This window comes from Xiphophorus hellerii, chromosome 14 (assembly GCF_003331165.1).
Source record: "Xiphophorus hellerii strain 12219 chromosome 14, Xiphophorus_hellerii-4.1, whole genome shotgun sequence".
In the NCBI taxonomy this organism is placed as follows: domain Eukaryota; kingdom Metazoa; phylum Chordata; class Actinopteri; order Cyprinodontiformes; family Poeciliidae; genus Xiphophorus; species Xiphophorus hellerii.
In genome coordinates this window covers 25,946,872-25,962,902 of record NC_045685.1, presented here as the reverse complement: position 1 = coordinate 25,962,902, position 16,031 = coordinate 25,946,872, and the positions used below count along the sequence as shown (strand labels likewise).

The following is a 16,031-nucleotide window of genomic DNA, read 5'->3' as shown; positions in this document are numbered from 1 at the left end:
TAGTGCTGACGTGAAATGCAAATTACAAATAAACAAACAAACAAATTGTTTGTGTCAAATAATTTTAACAGTGCAGGAGTCAACGTCAAGTTAAATATGTACTTATAAGGCAATTTTTAAAAATTATTTAAACGCAATTTTAAAAATATTTTTATTTTACTAAACAGGCGCATTCTGCACACTGTCCAACAGATGGCGACACATTGCCTTTCAATAGCTTCAATTAATATTTTTTAAATGTTTTAACTTGTGTTTTCTTGGCTATTTCTATGGAGCCACATATATTTCCACTTATAATTTTACCTGAACTGAAGAAAAACAGAATGGACACATCCCAGAGTCATAGCCAGAGAAAAATATTACTTTAGTTTTTAAAATCAGGGACTTATAAAAAACATACATTGGAACAGACACAAAATTAAAAATTACATTATGTATCTATTGTTTATTATTATTTGTTTATTTTGAATATGCAAATGATAATTAGCTTCCCACTTATTACATAATACTATAAATCTCACTAAAACTTAAGGAAGCATGACAGCTGTAGCACAATATAGCCAAAGAAAATAGCTGGCATGTTCAAATAGCAGTGAAGAGAAAAAGCACAGCTTATTTCTCCTCACTGCTTTTCTGCTTTATTAAGGAAAAAATGCCATTTAGAAATATTGGTTTTGTTGTTGGACATCAAATTTGCAGTTTTGTTAATTGTAACTCAGAAGCAGATGTTTGGTGAGCCGACTCTTTGGGTCCAAGTCATTCACCATCGTGACCATCCTGTGGCATCGCTCTCAGATTGTTCTGATTTCCTCTTGCTTGTTCTGCAAATCCATCAACTAGACAACACATATATTTTTATTAAATCAGTCTGCTTAAACTAGTTTTAAAAATTAAAAAACAAAATAATCACCATACAAAAAATAAAATACAGATACTTTGATTCAATGACAGTTTTAAATTTGTAGCAACAAGAGGCAATGTATTTTTAGGACCAGCCAAAGAAGCCATTTCTGTATTAATGTGACAATTCTGACTCTGAATTGTTGCAGAGTCAGAATTGTTCCTCTACAGAGGAAACGAGATGTTCAAGAGCACCAGGAAAAAGTAGCTTCCTTCAAATAAAACACCAGGGGCAACTGTGGCTCTGTGGGTACAGTAGTCGTCTTACGATCGGAAGATTGTAAAATCGATTTCAGCTTTCTCCTGCCACATGTCAGTGTACCCCTGGGCAAGGCACTTAACCCCAAATTGCATACATTGATGTATAAAGGTTTGTGCGTGCGAATGGGTGAATGTGACTCTAGCATTAAGCTCTTTGAGTGGTCAAAATATCAGAAAAGCACTAAATAGGTTCAGTCTATTTATCTTCAGAAATTCATGACTGTAGTACTTCAAAGTGCTTACTTATTAAAAACATAAGTCGTGAAGAAGTAGTATCAGATTTCTGATCAGAATGAAACATTCTGCAGCAGCAACATGACTCCAGAAAATGCTTTCAGGTTTGATCTGTGAGTTTGAATTCATGTGAAGCTGCTTTTCTCCATATACCTGCAGTTATTGGGCTCAACACTGTTCATTCAAACTGTTCATTCAGCACCGTCTGATTCATTTTAATTTATGAGACGTTGCAGAATTAAAGATAACGCCATAGCTTTAAAGGTTTGCATCAACCACATACAGACATATTGAATAAATTAGAATACGCCCCAAGGAGTCTTGTTTGTCAGATTAAAAGTAACTTTTGAAAATAAATTTATGTAGGTATTTAGCTTTTTTTGTGGGGAGCCTAGTGGAAGGGGAGTTTTATTTCTTTGCGGTATTTACCAGGGAATTTGTGTGAGTGTGTTTTTGTTTGGAGAGCACCGAGGTGTATTTAGTTATCTTTTGTTTTATTAATTATTATTATTATTATTATTATTATTATTATTATTATTTCTCTCTCAACCAGTCTAGTTTATTTAAATGGGTTTTAAATAGATTCCCAGGGCCAGCATACTTCTATTTTTAACTTGGTCATTTTTGTATAATAAAATAAATGGTGACTACTCTCAGCCACCTAGGGCATCTGTAAACCAAATAAAATGTATCTCAGTTACAAACAGTGCCTTTGTTAATTGTTACAAGCTTATGGTCTGGTAAAAAGAATGATTTGAAATTCTCCAGACAGTCTCTATTAGTGGTAGTTGTACCCAAGGTCACACATTACTTACATCTTCCTACATATTTCATCCATAAGCAAATAATTATGCAGAATGCCAAAGGTAAGCCAAAACCAAGACCCAGTCCCAGTCCCAGTCCCAGACCCAGACCAAGATGCTGGATAATTGTCTTGCAGGGACATGGTTCTTCTGTAAAAATAAAAATAAAAAAAATATGTAAGATCTTTGTTTAAGCTTTCAAGAACACTGTAGACCAATTATTATTCTTTCTGCTGAAAGAATAATGATGGTTAGCAGCCATTTCATTCAGATCAGCACTTCTCTCTTTGCAGTGGAGGATGGTTATTTACAGCACAGGCCATTTCCAGTAAGCTTCTTAGCGTCAAACTTACACATTGCATTCATCACAGGCAAATGTTAGTGATTGAGTAAAATTGTAAACCTTAATACATTTCCACGCCTCCAGGACGCAATCGTTTCTCAACAGCCGATAGTCTAGACCCTCTGGACGAAACAAATAGTGTAGAACCGGGGGTTGGTTTATACCTGGCTGCTGAAGTTCTCCATACTATAAAGCACTTTGAACTGCCCTGTTGCTTAAAAGTATATATATACAGTACAGACCAAAAGTTTGGACACACCTTTTAATTCAATGAGTTTCCTTTATTTTCATGACTATTGACATTGTAGATTCACACTGAAGGCATCAAAACTATGAATAACACATGTGGAAATATGCACTAAACAAAAAAGTGTAAAACAACTGAAAATAGCCCTTATATTCTAGTTTCTTCAAAGTAGCAACCTTTTGCTGTGATTACTGCTTTGCACACACTCTGCATTTTCTTGATGAGCTTCAAGAGGTAGTCATCTGAAATGGTTTTCACTTCATAGGTCAACCTGCCCTGTCAGGTTAATAAGTGGGATTTATTGCCTTATAAATAGTCATGAAAATAAAGAAAACCCATTGAATTAGAAAGGTGTGTCCAAACTTTTGGTCTGTACTGTATATATATAAACTTGACTAGACTTGACTTGTTCCTACTCTGTTTAATTTGTTCTAAGTCAGATAAATCCCAACTCATTCCATTGCAGTCTGGTTCAAGTTTACATCATGTTGTGAACTTGAACCTATCATGCAGTCCAGTTCAGTTGTATTTCTGGATTATTATAAGACATAGTTATTTTTTAAAAATGCAAGTTATTAAGAAGCATAAGTGTAAGGAAACAGAGTAGCTTGCATTTAATGTATACTTCCACGACAGCATTCTCCAGAACGATAAGTGGCAACTTTAAGAACTATACACATATCTACAAAAAAAGCAACAAAATTATAAAAAAATAGGTAACAATAAAAAAAATTATATTTATTTTCAAAACCATACCTCCTTATAAAGTGGCACATATCCACTGACTCAAGTAACTCAAGTACAAGTATGTTATTTTGTGTGCAACAAATATCATACTTGACAAAAAACTATTTAGTTCAAGTGCCTTAGGAATCAGTTTCAGCATTTAGTTTTTTGAGTCTATCCGCGCTGATGATCAGTTGAGACTGACAGACTTCAGCTTCTGACATTTGCTTGTCTGCATAATTTAGCCACAGTTACAAAAGTTATGTTATGCACAAAAACGACTCTGAGGATCTCCATGCAAACAGTAAAACATGGTGGAAGTCATTTTTCAATAGATCCAAAGAAAGTGTCTACTCACCATCATTCTTATGCTTTTCAGGGGGAGGAGCTTTTTGTGGACACAGGGGGGGACATTAAAATATGACAAAATGCAGACAAAAATTTAAGATGAGAAATGATAATGACACTACAGATATTTACACACCTGGACAAGTACACTGATCTGTCTTTACTGGAAATGTTGAAGATGAATTGTGAGAAGATGTGTTAGAAATGTAAGATATTTTCCTAAGATCAGTTTACGTTGTAGAGATTTAAAACTTACCAATATTCAAAGTAACATTCACTCTCTGGACTTTACCAACCAATTTGGGAACAAAGCAGAAGTAGTTTCCTGCATCTTCTTTAGTTACGTTGGTCAGTATAAGAGAAATGTTACCATGAACCAGCTCCTCTTTAAACAGGGATGTTCTGTTTTTGAATCTCTCATCTTGTATGGAGGGATCATCTCTGTGACTTCTGTAAATGTGCACCTTGGAGTTGTTGACTGTCCACTCCAGTGTCAGATCTGAGAGAGGAGATCGGGGCTCCAAATGACACGGCAGAACAGCAACCTGTCCCACCTCTACTGCGACTGGTTCATGTGGACCCACAACCTCTCTATCACCTGCAGAAACTAAATATCACAGTTATTGTAAAACATCTGTGTCTTTTTGTGACAGCAAAACATCATACACTATTGTTTTATAACATTAAGCATTATTTCATGTATTAGCTTTGATCTGTCAGTCTTTATGTGAGTTTAAATGTTGGAAGGAAGTTCTTTTTAGCTCACAGAAATAAACAAAGAACTGATGTCTAATAGCGAAGGTTCATATAGCACTTTAGAGTATATCTGAGTGTGACAAACTCGTAATTCAAAACTTAAATTCATGCTGTTACATATGAACATATGTAATTCTGCGTTGTCAAGATGTCATCCTTTATTAGTCAACTAAAAAATATCACCAACTTACCTACTGTGACGAAAATAGAGCAACTCTTTTCTATTGATTCAGAGATTAAGCAACATTGGTATTTTCCATTGTCTTCAAGACGCACTGAAGAGATTTTCAGGGAAAGATTTCCTGCAGCCAGTTCTTCGGGGAAAAGCGATAACCGATTTGTATTTCTCTCATTTTCCTTTGCAGTGTTATGTTTTTCTTTTTCATAAACAGTGTTGTTTCCATGTCTCCACTGAAGTATTTTGCCTGAGGTATCCATGTGTGTCTCAAGGCGGCATGGCAGGACAACATCATCACCTGTTGTCACTTCAATGTACTCAGAGGGGCAGACTACATTTGGTTCTGTAGAAACAAATATTTAATTCATAAATAACCTTAAAGTCTTTGATGTAGCCATTTAATAATAATTCATTTCTTTTGTTGCATACAGTACAGGCTAAAAATCTATATTTCACTACTAATCCACTTCTGGGTGTATTTTTCCTTAGACAGAGAGCAGTTCTGTCATTGGTGCAAAATGCTGTTGTTGAGCCAATGCATTGGCATTATTGAAGTAACGTATTGAACGTTTTCCAATATCTTAACTTATCAATACATCAGTAAACTGAAGGTCTTCAAAACACATTTAAGATCTGCTGTTGGAATCGACCTCTCAGGTCTGCATCCAGAACCAGAAGCAGCATTCAGCTTCTATGCACCACAAATCTGGAACAAACTTCTGGAAAACTGCAAAACAGCAAAAACACTGAGTTCCTTTAAATGCAGACTAAAACCCCAGCTGGTTAGAGCTGCTTTTGATTAATAACAAATGGAACATTTATCAACATATTTGATGTGCATTTGATGAAGAATATTCTTGGTGATTTTGATGATTGCATTTCACAAAATGTAATGTTTGTTGCCTGTAGCATAATTGGTGACTGTATGAAGTTTTTATTATGTAAAACACTTTGAACTTGTTGCTCAAATGTGCTTTGCAAATAAACATGACTTGACTGAACTTGTCACATATCCTCCAGAATCTGGACTTAAAAGAGACTTTATGAACATGTACCCCATTTGTTATACTATTGTTTCTTAAATAAAGGTTTAGGGAGTAGCTATTTTGCTTCTTTTATTTTCCTGCTCTGTTATTCTTTATAGACTAGACTAGTACTTTGGTCCTCAGTTACCTTTCATGTCCTCAGAATCGAGCCAGTTGACCAGAGGACAATGGATGTTGGATGAAAGGTGAAAGCCATAGCATATATAATCTCTTACTACAAAAACACTGAAAGTATCAGGATTTTTGGCCATTGCTCTAACATTTATATCTAATATTGGTATGTTGCTCGGCCACACAAAGGAATGAAAGGCAATAGAAATAAAATTACCAACTTGTAAAAGTTGTTAAAGTCTAAGCATGAATCAAATAATTTTATTCTGAAAATACCTTACAAATGTTTCTCTCTACATCTAATCATTAAACATGTTTAATATTTAGCCTTTTTGATTTTCAACTACTGAGAATGACTTACCAACATTGAGCTTGATATAACACGTTTTATTCATGGATTCGGTGCGAACAGAGCACTGGTATCTACCTTCATCAAGGTGGTTTACTGAGGACAGCGTGAGGGACAGATTTCCTTCGGTCAGCCCTTCAGAGGACAGAGATGTCCGCTCTCTAAAATGCTCCCATTGCTTTGAAGAATTATGTTTTCCCCCTTGATGAAAGTGAACAACATGTTTCCCTTGTTTCCATTTTACTGTTTCTGCTGAAGCATCCATTGGTGGCTCCAGGTGACATGGCAACAGGACATCCTTACTTTTTACTGCTCCTATGGCCTTAGATGGGCAAACTAAATCTGGATCTGTAAAAAAAAATATGCGATTTAACCAACTGAACTTGTGTCCATTCATTTACAAATAAAACCCAGAAACAGCCACATAATGTCAACAACCTCTTGGAGTTTTTAATTTTTTTTTCTCAGGTGTTAAACTTTTTCACCACTTTGTACATTTTCATTATTTAATTTACTTCTTGTTCTGTGAAATACAATGTGTTGCCTTATTAGAGAACTCTCATTGTGCATATAAAGTATTCGACCGCATGCGTGGCATGTTTTAACCTTTCTGTTGCCTTACAAATCAAACACAATCAATTAAATGAGATTTTTAGACTAAAAATAAATGATAGCTAATAATCCCTTTTAAAGTGACTGGGCTAACTCAACAGACGTCCAGTATGAAGATTATACAACACTCTAAGCAAATCAGTGAAAAGGTTATTGAGAAGTACAAGTCAGGATGGATAGAAAAAATTTATAAGGTCCAGTACATCGGTCACAGTGGCCATTCAAGCAAACCAGTGAGAGAGGCCATTGAGTTACTATGACGACGCTGAATGAGCTACAAGCTTCATCAGCTAAAACGAAAGAGACTCTGCTTACAACTGTCACTGGGTTTTTATTCAGGCAAAGCTTGTTGAGAGAGTGGCAAAAAAAACTGTTGAAGAAAAATCACATCAAGGCTTCACTGTTTGCCAGAAATCCATGAGCGAGCGACTCCATGGCCAAGAAGAAGAACGTTCCTTGGTTTGTTTCAGCCTTCAGACAAGACGCTATGCATGGTGGGCAATGGGCAGGGACCACCATGCAGGGGCAGGGGTCTGCAACGTTTACCATCCAAAAAGACATTTTTGCTTCAAGTCCATATAAATAAGATGCATCATATGTGACCCTTAAGAAAATTTAATCTTGTGATTTTACAAAAACATTTACTACTGGATATTTGTTGTTATTTGTGAAGAATCATACTTTTATTTCTACTTTGCAAAGAGAATGGACACGTTTTCTTCTTTGGGATGATCCTATTTATGGGAAAGTTTATATCCAACACATTTCCAACTATGTAGTTTCTTTGCAATGGATGGCAAAAAAACTAGAGCTTTTCTTTAAAATATGTATTAATTTACAATACATACTCTATAATTTACGTGTCATTTTAGGGAAGAAAAAGTAACTGTGGAAAGTACAATCATGTGTTAGTTTATTTCTTTTCCTTAAGGAAACCACCTGTGGTTTTGAAGTCTGTATCTATCTTCCTCATATTTAAAATTGTTTGGCCTTTAAGGATTTCATATTACACTGCATAATTCTGCCATTAAATCCTTTAGCTATATAATAAAACTTCTGAACAAAAATTATAAACTAGTTTATCACTAGACTACACACAGAAAGGGTGCAGAAATGAAATTATCTTTAACCGCATTATAATAACGAGGAAGCATGTGACTTTTGGAAACTCCTGACGGAGTCATCATTTACATAAAGTTCTTTTACATAAAGATAAAACATCATAGCATTAAAAGATATCCATCAAATTAGGTTTAATTTCCAAGACTATATTTGATTTATTACATTCACTGAGCAGTTAAACACGCAGAGATCTGGATGATGTCACTGAGATTTATATTATTTCACATTAAATATTTTAGAGCAAAGAGACAGTGAGGAAAAACTAATTATAAAGACAAATGATCAGTGACCTACCTTTGGTGTTCTCTGTGAGGATACACTCTGGACAAACAAGCAGCAGCAAAATTACAGGAATCAACTCCATTGTAGATTAATTTTCATGTAGAAGCTTAAGCCAGGATTGAGGTTTGCGAGGATCGTTTAATGCATTTCCACTTTCACATTCATGCCTTATATCCATCTGCACCAGGGCGGGTCTAGGATTTTTAAGCACCAATGCTGATGGATTGGGTCGATTAATATTTTTAATAATTGGATTGTCTCATCAGAATTCTCAAAAAACATGATGTTATTAGATTTTTGCATCATAAAAAACAAGTTGTTAAAACACAATCCATTCTTCCTTCAATTGTGGTAAAAATGGTTGTTAAAATTTAGCACAGCTGTAAACATTCATGAAGACTCCTTCATCTTCATAACAGGTATGACACAACACCTGTTATGAAGATGAAGGAGTCTTTATGAATGTTTACAACTGTTTTCATAAAGTGTCATTTGGCAAATAATCACACTTTTAATGCAAAATTTACGCTTTTAAAGGACTTTTAATACACGTTTTAATACAACTTTGCATTAAAAGTGTCGTTATTTACCGAATGATACTTCATGACAACAGTCATAAATATTCATGAAGACTCCTTCATATTCATGACAGATGTTATGTCATGTTTATGACACTGTCATGTCAGTGTTATGCACACCCCTTAAAGTAAAGTGTTATCTATTTGGTTTGTGGAAATAGTAACACAAATATTGGTGGTTGTCTTCTAAATCTTAACTTTGATTTGGTTTTGCAAGTACGGCTGTCGCTCATTTCCTGTTTTCTCAGCAGAAATGCTACTGAGAAAACACTCACACTTCTCATAAGACCTTGTGGAAAATACTTTGTGCAAAGTGTGACTGTGGTTTTCTGTGCAGAGAAAAAACATATTGGTGTTATGCAGCTGAGTTGGACGGTTATTTTGTGAAGAAGGTGTTGCACATGAAAATCATTGTAACGTTGAATTAATTTAATATAACAAAAAAACCTGAAAAGTAAACGAAAACAAAAACCTTGCTCTTTTAAACCTATGTCACTTTAAAGGAATCTCTAAGTAATATCTTCGTTGTATTTTCTGAACATTTTAATGACTTCCTGTATCTTCATCACCTTCCTGTAAAAGTGTTGAAGCTGCTGACTTAGGGGAAGGTAAAATCATTGGCTTTCGATATGGCGCTCACATCACTGTGTTTCATCCTCTGTAAGTGTATTTCCTTTAATAACTTTCTAATATATGATTTGTTTTATGACTTCTTTATTTTCCTTCAGAAATCAAAGAAGACTCTGTAAGCTACATTTCAGTTAATATATTTCTAAAAGACAAAATCTTTGCCCTGGCATATTTCTGTTTTCTCTGATAAATAAATAAAAACTGACCAGCTTTCTTGGGTTTTAAAAGTAAAACGTAAAAAGATAAACAAAGAGGCTTCAAATAAAAATGTAGCAATTTTCCAAGAATTATCTCAGGCATTTGTCAGGGAAATAAATGTGGCAAAGTGGCAAAATATTCCACCAAGAAACTGCATATTGGCCAGTATTTGTTCAGAACAGCTTAGTTATCTGGTTTCATAGCTTGATAATAGCGAGCTGCACTGTGACAGTACCTTCTCTGAGTATTTTACACCATCCAGAGAGAGATTTTTAGTCAATGCAACTTATGTCAAAATCAGAATCCATCCATCCATCCATCTATCCATCCATCCATCCATCCATCCATCCATCCATCCATCCATTTTCTTCCGCTTTATCTGGGGTCGGGTTGCAATATTTGACATGGGGTTTATATTTTTGTTCAGTATACTTGGGTATTTATTTTGTGAAAATAGATTTATAATAAAAATCTGTGAGTTGGAGCACATCTCTAGGGTTAATTAGGTGAGAGGATATACCCTGGACTGATCACTTCTCTGTTACAGGGCTACAACTAAGAAAAGAAAGTAATGAGAAAGTAAGACGTATGATAAGGAGCTGGTGATGAAACCCCAGACCCCAAACACTGTAAGTCTGTAGTCATTTAAAACCTCTCACTCTGCTGTGGTGACTTTACTTCCCACCACAGCTTGAAGATAATCAGTAAGTACTGCTAAAGTTGCCATGCAACAGCTAATTTCAATGCGCCTATAGAGTTTGGAACCACTGATTTTCTATTTTCTTGATTTTTGTGTTTTTTAAGTCCAACCTGATCATTTTATAATCAGAAATTTGAATTTATATTTAAACATGAAGATGGACTCAATTTGAGCAAGAATATAAAGCAAAACTGGTTTTGATATCAGATATTCACTTTCTCCTGCTTATTCAAGACAAGGTCATGGGGGAGGAACTATTTTATCCCATTTCCTGCTCTGTCTCCCTTAACATCAACCAGTGAGGAAACCATCTCAGCCTGTCATGAGACGTAATGTCTCCAGCAGGCAATCCCTCCTCCAAAACACCAAAATCAGAAGACATCAAGAGGATATCTTTGCCAGATGCTTCTCAGCTAATTGTTTTCCAACTTACAGCTAAAACCCAAAACTTGTGACCATTGCTGATTGCTGGAGTGTAAGTCTCCTTGGCTTTGGGCATTGTTCTTCTTTCACTATAACATCCATGTACCATATCCTCATTAGTGCAGATGGTGCCCCAATTCATCCTGCTCAGTTTAAAGTCCAACTTGTCAATATAAATTTAAGATGTTTAAACCAGGTCATCTTGGGAAAGGAGCTTTTCCTGACCTTGAAGTTGGCAACTTGCTCCTTTGTGGCTAAGGTCCATTTCCTATGGAATGAGCTAATCATCTTTCCCCTTTTCATTTATCATTGTTGGGATCATTTCATTGTGATCCATTGCTGTACCATAACAAACCACCTCCAACAATCTTGTACTCTGACAGAAATAGTGTGTTTAAAAGTCCTGTTCTGTAATTACCTCCCTGCAGCCACGCTGAGTGTCTCTCCACACCGATCCCAGTTCTTCCAGTATGACCGCATCACTCTGACCTGTGTGGCAAACTCCAGTGGCTGGACAGTGAAGAGGACAGTTTCCAGCAGCGCTGATCAGGAATGTCAGCACGGCTGGGCAATACCCAGCAACTCTTCCTGCATCATTGGGGACGCCTATCCAGAAGACTCTGGGGAGTACTGGTGTGAATCCCAGAGAGGAGAATGCAGCAACAAGGTCAACATCACCATAACTGGTAACAGCCAATGGACATGATGCATTTTACATTTTAAATACCTAGTTAGAGCTGAATTAGTGGTTGTCACAAAGCAAACATTTTCTTATCGTGGTGATAAATGCACATTTTAGCTAACACTGTGATCCTGGAGAGCCCACTGCATCCTGTTGAGGAGGGAGAAAATGTTACTCTTCGTTGTTTCTACAAAGAAGACTACAATGATGACTCCACATCAAATTTCTCTGCTCGTTTCTACAAAGATAATGTTTTCATTGGGAGAAAGATCCCAGGGGAGCTCACTCTGAAAGCAGAGGAAGGTTTCTACAAGTGTCAACATCCTTCTAAAGGAGAATCACAACAGAGCTGGTTGGCAGTGAAAGGTGAGGATGTGCTCCTATATTTGTTTCAAACTTAAATAAACTACATTGATTTAAGTAAGCAAGTTTTCATTTAATTACATAAATATTGGGAACTCATTCTTTGTTCAAATTCTGTGGTCTTGTTGAGTTGAGAGCTAGGGTTAGGGTTAAACTCCCATCAGGCCTAAAAAATGGCCCAGGCAGCAAAACAGGCAGCAAAGCAATGCCCACCAAACAGATAAACATCAGGCAGGATTTTTATTGATTTGAGCTGCTTTTAGTAAGAAGGGTACCTTATAATTGATTGATTGATTGATTGATTGAAACATGTTATCAAAGACTTCATGATGGTTTTAAAATATCACAAAACATCTCAAAGTATTCATATTTTGCTATTTAAAGCTAAAAAAGTTGTATTTTTGTTTTTTCTCAGCTAAAAATCAACCAACAGATTTTCCTCCCACTTCTCCTCCTGTCATATTTTGGCCCAGATTAATATGTGGCACTGTGCTCTTCATCTTCTACTCCTTCATTCTCATCTTGTGTATACACACATACAGGAAATGGGCTCGAGGTAAGATCACCTGATGGTGAAATATCTCTGAACGGCTGGTGAAGTAATTGCACTTACCAAATAACTTTTTTGACTGTTAAGAAATGGATTTATATGATCTATTATGACTCAGCAATTTGCACTCTGAATTAATTTGATTCAGCAAAGACCAGTCCCTTTGAGTTTTGTGTGAAGGAATGAATATACGAAAAAACACCTCACAGCCACTGTAAGGAATGGCAGAGGATCAGTGATGCTGTGGGACCACTTTTCTTCCAGAGGTTCTGAGAGCCTTGTTCAAATCCATGGCATCACAAACTCTCTGAAATACCCGGATATTTTAAATCAAAATCTAATGGAAGTGGTCAGAAAACTGACAATGGATCCTCATTGGTTCTCTGAGCAGAATAATGGTCCAAAACATCAGAACAGAAGTGGTTCATGAGATAAAGACCCAACCTGGATCCATGATAATCTTCCTCCTACTTCAATCCTTTAGACGTTTTTGAGTTTTTCTTTTTTTTTTTTTAAAAAAAAAAAACGTTCACAATGACAATAGATATTCAGACCAATGTTTTGTAAACTAGAGAGGGCTCTCTGGCGCCATCTAGTGTTCACGTTGCAAAAGAGAATAAGTGTTTCACTTTTTTTTATTAAGATAAATAAATGCACAATCTGTGATTGTTTCTGTTTTTCCTGCAGTGTGAGTTGATGTTAACGGAGCAGATGCTGATGATGGAGAAAAGAGAAGATGATGAGGAAGAAGTGGAGAAATAAATCCAAACAATTAGTCCTCCTGTTTATGAGTTGGACAGTTATGTAGAGACCAAGTTATTAATCCCTTTATCCCAACATAGATTTATCAATATATTGTCATTTCTTTGGAATCACTTGATTTTCCTCTGTGCTTTGCTCTTTTCTCAGCATGTCTTTACAATTCATAAATCAAACTGTGAAGCTGACATTGTGTTGGTCTTTGTTCAGTATGTTGTTTTGATAACTATGCTTTACATTTTATTTTAATGTTTCATCGAGTCTAAAAAAAACTAACTGCAGACGTTCAGCATTTCTTCTGCTGAGGAACACGGACGTATTTGGCGCCATCTGGTGGCGATCTTCCAGGTTTCACCACACTTTTGTCAGGCATGTCTTCCTAGTAAAAGAGGAAGAGAGTTAGCACAGAACTAGGAAAGTCAGCGTTTGTTGTGTGTTTTTAGGACCGCAGGTCTCCTGACATCTGCAGATAGAAAACAAATCTGAACCTGAGGCAACAAAAACTCTGATTACTCACTTTATTCTGAAAACCAGCAGTTTCTTATATTTGGAAATGTTACTGACAGGCAATAAAATAAAACACAAACAAAATACAAAATAAGACAGAGTCATTTTATATTCAAACAAGGAATCAACTTTATTTAGATATTTGTCTAAAACTAAATAGAGCTTACAATCTGAGTCACAAGACGACTATTGACACAGTTTGATCCAGAATCTGATCTTTGTCCAATAAATGACTGATGTCCTTATTTGATGATTAATGATGATGATAATCACAGTTTACAACAACATTTGTCATCAACATTTGTTGCTTTGTCACGTTCAGTGTGACACAGCAATAAATGTAATTAGTTTAGTTGAATAAAATCCTCCTGAGCAGTGATTGCCTCCATTGCTGATCAGAAACAGGGAGGGGCAGCACCCAAACAAACTCCAACAAAACAACAAACAAGATGAAAAAGTAGCTCCATAAAGACAGCTGGTCTCTGGACAGTGAAGACATGACAACAATGATCTCTCCAAAACAATAATGGAAACTAAAATACACATTTTAACCAACTGGACCTCAAATCACTGCTGATTATTCTGGGTTAATGAACTCAGCAGAGGATCCATCAGGACAGGAAAATGAGAAGTAAAGTCTAATCCCAGCATGTAGAGGCTGAGTGAATCTGGTCTGGACTCTGTGGATCAGAGTCATAGTTTCAGAGACGCTGTAGAAACACAGAATACCTTTTATATGATCCAGGTACACTCCTATTCTGGAGGAAACTGGACGTTCTAGTGGAGTTTTAATGTTGTTGTGATAAAATGTGTAACTGTTTGTGTCACAATATAATGACCAGGATTTGTCATTGGATCCTAGTCTTTCTGTTCTGCTGATGTTCTTGTATGAAACGGCTACAGATCCTCCTCCTCTCCACTCCACCTCCCAGTAACAACGTCCAGTCAGACTCTTTGTACTCAGAACCTGATAACAAAAACCATCAAATCTGTCTGGATGATCAGGATAAGATTGTTTATGGTTCACAAATGTTACCTTTCTTTTCCCCTCAGATAAAATTAGAAATCTGTTTAGGGTGTTTGGATCCAGAGTGATCATTTTTAAAAGTTTCAAGAATCCATCTCTGGTCTTTGGTTCTGGTTCTGCCAGTAGAACATCCTCAGTGAGTTGTTTCTCCATGTGTCTCTCAGGACGTCCTGCATTATGTCTCTGAGCTCTGACACAGCTGCTGCCACGTCCTCAAAGTGTCTCAGAGGACGGATGTTGATGCTGGATGAGTGTGTAGACTCACTGAGTGCTGGCAGTGAGGGGTAGTTGAGGAGAAACTGGATGTGATCCTCTGTGTGTGAGAGCTGCTCCAGCTCAGAATTTCAGAATTTTAAAATTTCAAAATTTTCTCAGGGTTTAATTGCAAAACAAGAATTTCCCCTTGAAACCAGAGAGCTCTGTAGTTTCTGTAAGTCTGTATCCTATCAGTCGTCTGAAAGTTGTTCTCTCTTACTGAGGATATTGATGAAAAGGTTACATGTTAGGATCCCAAAGAAGAGCCACAGCTCCCAAACATCTTCATTGTGTCACTGAATACTGACACCTGCTGGACATTAAAAATCCCTACAGGCAACGTAGTTCACAGACTGATTTGATGGCCTAGTCCACACAATAAGATTTAAATCATTGTATTTTACTGTATATTATATATTGTATTATGTCATATCTTCAGTTAAATTCAAATATATTTGATATTCTTTGATACAGTCAATAAATAATGTGAACATGAACCAAGTGATGAAAGTGAAAGTGAAAGTGTTTGAAATGAGGATGATTGTGGACTGTTTTTTTTTCACAAATTTTCATTTTAAAAAAAAGTTTTTCCAACATTTTGAAATTTAGTCTGTTCCGTGTTTTTGACACAACTTCTCCTGCTGTAGTAAAAAATGAAGTAAACAATACATTTATATAAAATAATTTATAAAAAGCAACTGAGTAATTTGTAGAATGGCTGCATACCTGAGTTTATCCAGGTGTATCTGCGACTTCATTCTGATGCCCTATAATGACTCAGCATTAAGGAGGTGAATTTATTTAAATAAAACTGATTTTAGTGACACTGTATATTATTCATATAGATTTTATTTTTTCTTTTATATTTATTTTGTACGCAGATGTTTATGGATGTGTTTGTTTTGCTTGAAATGTCTTTTTTGTATTTATTTATAGCGGGATTGTCTTTATTTTCCTTTTATCTGTCTAAAGATTTGTATTTATGGAGGGTAATTTAAGAATAAAATTGTGAAATGTATAATTTCAAAGGAGAAACATGCA

General features: G+C 35.9%; 3 protein-coding genes across 5 annotated transcripts; 1 reads left to right on the top strand and 2 right to left on the bottom strand.

Moving 5' to 3' along the window:
- Positions 1-439: 439 nt before the first annotated feature.
- LOC116732071 (CD276 antigen-like) lies at positions 440-8,473 on the bottom strand. Of its 3 annotated transcripts, none has more exons than XM_032582007.1 (8): positions 8,331-8,473; positions 6,315-6,650; positions 4,810-5,139; positions 4,119-4,469; positions 3,999-4,025; positions 3,873-3,902; positions 2,211-2,348; positions 440-836 (listed from the first exon to the last, which is right to left on the bottom strand). In XM_032582007.1, exons 1-8 carry the CDS (start codon positions 8,398-8,400, stop codon positions 757-759), a joined length of 1,362 nt encoding a protein of 453 aa, XP_032437898.1. In that variant the 5' UTR covers positions 8,401-8,473; the 3' UTR covers positions 440-756. The 3 variants fall into 3 exon arrangements, with proteins under 3 accessions (XP_032437898.1, XP_032437900.1, XP_032437899.1); XM_032582009.1 differs by having other exon boundaries at positions 6,381-6,650; XM_032582008.1 differs by lacking the exon at positions 3,999-4,025.
- Positions 8,474-9,440: 967 nt separating this feature from the next.
- LOC116732077 (uncharacterized) lies at positions 9,441-13,389 on the top strand. Its single transcript, XM_032582024.1, has 5 exons — positions 9,441-9,556; positions 11,276-11,533; positions 11,647-11,895; positions 12,308-12,448; positions 13,130-13,389. The coding sequence occupies exons 1-5, from the start codon at positions 9,526-9,528 to the stop codon at positions 13,132-13,134; spliced, it is 684 nt and encodes a 227-aa protein (XP_032437915.1). The 5' UTR covers positions 9,441-9,525; the 3' UTR covers positions 13,135-13,389.
- Positions 13,390-13,705: 316 nt separating this feature from the next.
- Positions 13,706-15,073, bottom strand: LOC116732080 (tripartite motif-containing protein 16-like; the record flags this gene model as incomplete). The annotated part of the gene is given in 2 exon segments (XM_032582028.1): positions 13,706-14,869; positions 14,872-15,073. Coding segments are annotated over 2 exon segments (786 nt in total), but the record flags the coding sequence as incomplete, so codon positions are not given.
- Positions 15,074-16,031: the final 958 nt, after the last annotated feature.

Excerpts from the sequence above, each read along its gene's own strand:
- LOC116732071 (XM_032582007.1), bottom strand. The coding sequence starts at position 8,400 with ATGGAGTTGATTCCTGTAATTTTGCTGCTGCTTGTTTGTCCAGAGTGT. Across the intron at positions 6,651-8,330 it reads CCTCACAGAGAACACCAAAG|ATCCAGATTTAGTTTGCCCA; the intron begins GTAGGTCACTGA and ends TTTTTTTTACAG. Across the intron at positions 837-2,210 it reads GATGAAATATGTAGGAAGAT|TTGATGGATTTGCAGAACAA; the intron begins GTAAGTAATGTG and ends TGTGTTGTCTAG.
- LOC116732077 (XM_032582024.1), top strand. The coding sequence starts at position 9,526 with ATGGCGCTCACATCACTGTGTTTCATCCTCT. Across the intron at positions 9,557-11,275 it reads ATCACTGTGTTTCATCCTCT|CCACGCTGAGTGTCTCTCCA; the intron begins GTAAGTGTATTT and ends ACCTCCCTGCAG. Across the intron at positions 11,896-12,307 it reads GAGCTGGTTGGCAGTGAAAG|CTAAAAATCAACCAACAGAT; the intron begins GTGAGGATGTGC and ends GTTTTTTCTCAG.